Source organism: Azolla caroliniana, unplaced genomic scaffold (assembly GCF_043228905.1).
Source record: "Azolla caroliniana isolate FFs.n. ecotype wild unplaced genomic scaffold, voAzoCaro1.0.p SCAF_20, whole genome shotgun sequence".
NCBI lineage: Eukaryota > Viridiplantae > Streptophyta > Polypodiopsida > Salviniales > Salviniaceae > Azolla > Azolla caroliniana.
Genome location: NW_028230455.1, coordinates 15173022 through 15176610, shown reverse-complemented (window position 1 = coordinate 15176610; position 3589 = coordinate 15173022). Strand labels below are relative to the sequence as shown.

At 35.6% G+C, this 3589-nt stretch overlaps 2 protein-coding genes across 2 annotated transcripts; both read right to left on the bottom strand.

Moving 5' to 3' along the window:
• Positions 1 to 346: 346 nt before the first annotated feature.
• LOC147851211 (senescence-induced receptor-like serine/threonine-protein kinase) lies at positions 347 to 2224 on the bottom strand. The gene is made up of 4 exons (XM_087335577.1): positions 2103 to 2224; positions 1845 to 1911; positions 1637 to 1757; positions 347 to 438 (listed from the first exon to the last, which is right to left on the bottom strand). Exons 1-4 carry the CDS (start codon positions 2222 to 2224, stop codon positions 347 to 349), a joined length of 402 nt encoding a protein of 133 aa, XP_087191703.1.
• On the bottom strand, positions 2115 to 3051 carry LOC147851210 (putative serine/threonine-protein kinase PBL22). The gene is made up of 4 exons (XM_087335472.1): positions 2849 to 3051; positions 2632 to 2755; positions 2428 to 2499; positions 2115 to 2295 (listed from the first exon to the last, which is right to left on the bottom strand). Exons 1-3 carry the CDS (start codon positions 3041 to 3043, stop codon positions 2465 to 2467), a joined length of 354 nt encoding a protein of 117 aa, XP_087191598.1. The 5' UTR covers positions 3044 to 3051; the 3' UTR covers positions 2115 to 2295; positions 2428 to 2464.
• Positions 3052 to 3589: the final 538 nt, after the last annotated feature.

Below are 3589 nucleotides of genomic sequence, written 5' to 3'. Positions count from 1 at the left end.
TCCTCTCTTAGTATTTTAGGGTTAATAATAGGTTTAAAGTTTCATCTTTAGATCATAGTATGTAGTATGTAGTATGTAGTAATTACAATAAATAGATTTTGATATTTACATCAAGTTAGGAACTTATCAGTAGACAAAAGGGCTTAGATTGGGAAAATGTACTGTTCAAGAAAAGAGTGCTAGAGGAACACATTTGAGGAAATGAAAATATTGCAATCATGTCTATGTTGGTGGCCCTCGTCGATTAGGGCCCATATATTGGACATAAGAGAACAGGATGTAGAAAAATGAAATGCAAGTGATATTGTGAAGAGTGAATGAAGAAAGTTAATGGTCATAGAAATTATCACTCAATTTCAGATGTGAAAACAGATGCAAATGGTAATAGTGTTGATAATGCTAATGTAGATGCTTCTACATATGCATCTATGTCTACTTCTATTTCAATGAATAAAATGGCAACTAAAAATTTCTACTTCTATTTCAATGAGATTGCCATGCCAAGGTGGAGACTTGTTGATTTTTTGGGCAATTCCTTTATCCCATCGGAAATTGGGATTTGGGGAGGTGGTTTGGGTCTAATCCCAATCTTGTATTCTTTTCTCCCACTTTTAATAGAACAATTGCTTTGGAGGATGTAGGCTTAATTGTTCAAACCTTGTTAAATTTTGTTTTTTGTCTTCTTTTTCTAGATATTATTTGAAAATATTTTCATAATATTTTGACGATTCCGCAACACATCTATTTGTGTGTATATATGTGTCTTCTAGTCACTCGTATATTTTCAAATGAGTAACTTGTTCACTACATCTTCCCACGCTCGTGGTAGCACATGAGATTGCTGAAAATAGTCTTCTGTGTTGAGTACTAATTACTCTATTATTACCTAGTAATCCTTAGGGGGAACAAGCGTGTAACTTCGAAAGTCTGATCCTTTCTCCTTGACCCCTTCATTTTGGTTACCCCGCCTCCTTGGGGAATGTTGGTCCTTCATTTGGTTATTCAAAATTGTAGTCAACTTGGCTACTACAATTCCCACTAGGTTTGTCCTAGGTCAAGATTCTACCTCTTCCATTTTTTATTTGGTTTCCTCATAGTAGCTAGTACCTTCTCTTTGTACTTGTGTATGCCTTAGGCATTTTCCTACTCCAATCCTGTTTTCTACTATGATATGATAAGCACTAGGGAAATATTATTTTGACCTAAAGTTTGTCATTCAATTCTTACATGGATAGGAACTATCGTTACCATGGGGTGTTATTATCACAAGAGAGGGTTGTCTGACGAACAAGGAAATCGAAGTACAAAAATAATGGTTCATAATGATCCACACCAACAAACAAGAAAATGAAGTGGCACAAAGAGACTGATTTTGATCCGTGATGTGTTTTAAATTTTCATCCTTATCTTTTATCAACTAAGTTAACACAAGTAACTCTAACGATAGAAATGATAGTGTGACATTCAAGCTAAGGAGATGGTACATTGTTATTTATACAAGCTCACCTAGCACTCACGTCGTTCAAAGGATAATATTCTCCAATAATTGCGGATGAAATTGTTTGGGAACTACTTTCTAATCTCAAGGCTTCAGAAAGTTCATGGCAAATTTCGCTCATTGTCGGTCGTGTTCTACCTGGAAATTGAATGCATGCCATTGCAATTCCTGCAACTTTCCATATAGATGAGATGTTGTAATTACTCAGGGTATGGTCTACAATCTCCTCTAGTGCTCCTTGATTATAATAAGGTTTTACCTGCAACAACATAAATGATGTGTTTTTAGCAAATCGAAAAGTCGCATTTAGAACTTTATATGTCATATAATGCTTGCCACATACAACCTCAAAGAGAACTACTCCAAAACTATATATGTCAATCTTCTCTGACAATATTAACGTGGATGCAAATCTGGGATGATATGATTTAATATTCATGCAAGAAAATTAATTTATTCCATCTCAAAGATAAGTGAAGGGGCTTATTAATTCAATGGATGGCTAAACCATGTCAGAAGTTTTTTACAACACATATGGAAAAAAGGTTTTAGATAAGCCACATAGCGTTATATACACAAGTATATTATAGATCACATTACTTACTCAGGGTCCAAGTATCCCAAGCTACCGATTAGCTTTGTTGCCAATTCATCATGTGCACTAGTGTTGGACTTTAGCCTCAATATTCCAAAATCAGACATTTTCCCTTCCAAGTCATTAGTCATTAAAATGTGGCTACTCTTCACATCTCTATGAATGATTAATGAGTTACATCAATGATGCAAGTATGCAAGGCCTACAATCATTTTTGAAATTAATTACACCATATTACATAACACCGTTGGTAAATATAATAACATATGATAATATAGTATAATTTATATGACATATATATATATATTGAAATAAATCCAATATTGCCAATCACCTTGGGCTGTGTCCAACAAAATTCGCAGTCTTTTGGTTCATTCTAAACAACGTGCCATTAACATATTGTTTCCTTTTAATGGTTTATAGAGAAAAATGAAGTGATATTTGTCAATCATCAAATGTAGCATGATCAACATTCAAATATTTTTATTCGAGATGTGAACTTCATATACGTTGTTCAAATGATGAGAAGACTGATTACCGAAAAGGGAATCAAAGAATGAACCATTTGACATAAACTCGTGCACAAGAACTAGCTTTATCTCAGTGCAATATCCAACCAATCCCACGAGGTTCTTATGATGCACACGGGATAGAAGAGTGACCTATTTAAAAATCAATTCACATTATTAACACAACAGAATGGGCATCCCCAGTCTTCTATGTTTTAGAAGTTCAATATATATATATATATGTACCTCATTCAGGAATTCGTGGGCGCCTTGTTGCAATGCATCAGACAACACTTTAACAGCAACGGGAACGCCGTTGGTAAGAGTGCCCTTGTACACGAATCCGAAACCACCTTTACCAATGCTTGTCGAGAAATTTTGTGTGGCCGTCACAATTTCTTGAAACGTGAAGGCCTGGGACGCGTTTGCAGCTTCAAACATTTCGTTCTGGCTCATGTTGTGGAAGCTTGGAAATAACAATATATAACTATAACAAAAGCTAATATATAGAGTAAGAAGAAAAGATAAAACAACACCAGAATTACCGAGGTTCGGCCAATTAAGCCTACGTCCTCCAAAGTAGCAGCTCTATTAAGATTGGGAAAGAAGATACAAAGTTGAGGATCTCAAACTAAGAGGAAGAGGAGCGTATTTATAACTCCCAAACCACCTCCCTCAACTATGTGGGATAAAGATGGGCCAAAGACTAACAAATCTCCACCGTGGCACAATCTTTAATCCGTCCAAATACAAATCTTCTCAAGCAAAAATAAAATAGACTGCTTTCAAATTTGCGCCGTGAGGCGCCAACTTTAAACATGTTGGATATTAACCAAGTCTAAACAATGTTCAAACTTGGCCCTTGTAACCACCTTGTCAGCATGTCAACAGGATTCTCCTTAGTGTCAATCTTTTGGAGAAGTATCTCCTCCTCTTCTAGAATTTCCCGCACAAAGTGAAAGCGAACATCAATGTGCTTTGTCCGTG

Excerpts from the sequence above, each read along its gene's own strand:
- LOC147851211 (XM_087335577.1), bottom strand. The coding sequence starts at position 2,224 with ATGACTAATGACTTGGAAGGGAAAATGTCTGATTTTGGAATATTGAGG. Across the intron at positions 1,912-2,102 it reads TTGGGATACTTGGACCCTGA|ATTTGCATCCACGTTAATAT; the intron begins GTAAGTAATGTG and ends ATATCATCCCAG. Across the intron at positions 439-1,636 it reads GGCATGCATTCAATTTCCAG|AAGTAGACATAGATGCATAT; the intron begins GTAGAACACGAC and ends TCATTGAAATAG.
- LOC147851210 (XM_087335472.1), bottom strand. The coding sequence starts at position 3,043 with ATGTTTGAAGCTGCAAACGCGTCCCAGGCCTTCACGTTTCAAGAAATT. Across the intron at positions 2,756-2,848 it reads CCCACGAATTCCTGAATGAG|GTCACTCTTCTATCCCGTGT; the intron begins GTACATATATAT and ends ATTTTTAAATAG. Across the intron at positions 2,500-2,631 it reads ATTCTTTGATTCCCTTTTCG|GAAACAATATGTTAATGGCA; the intron begins GTAATCAGTCTT and ends AACCATTAAAAG.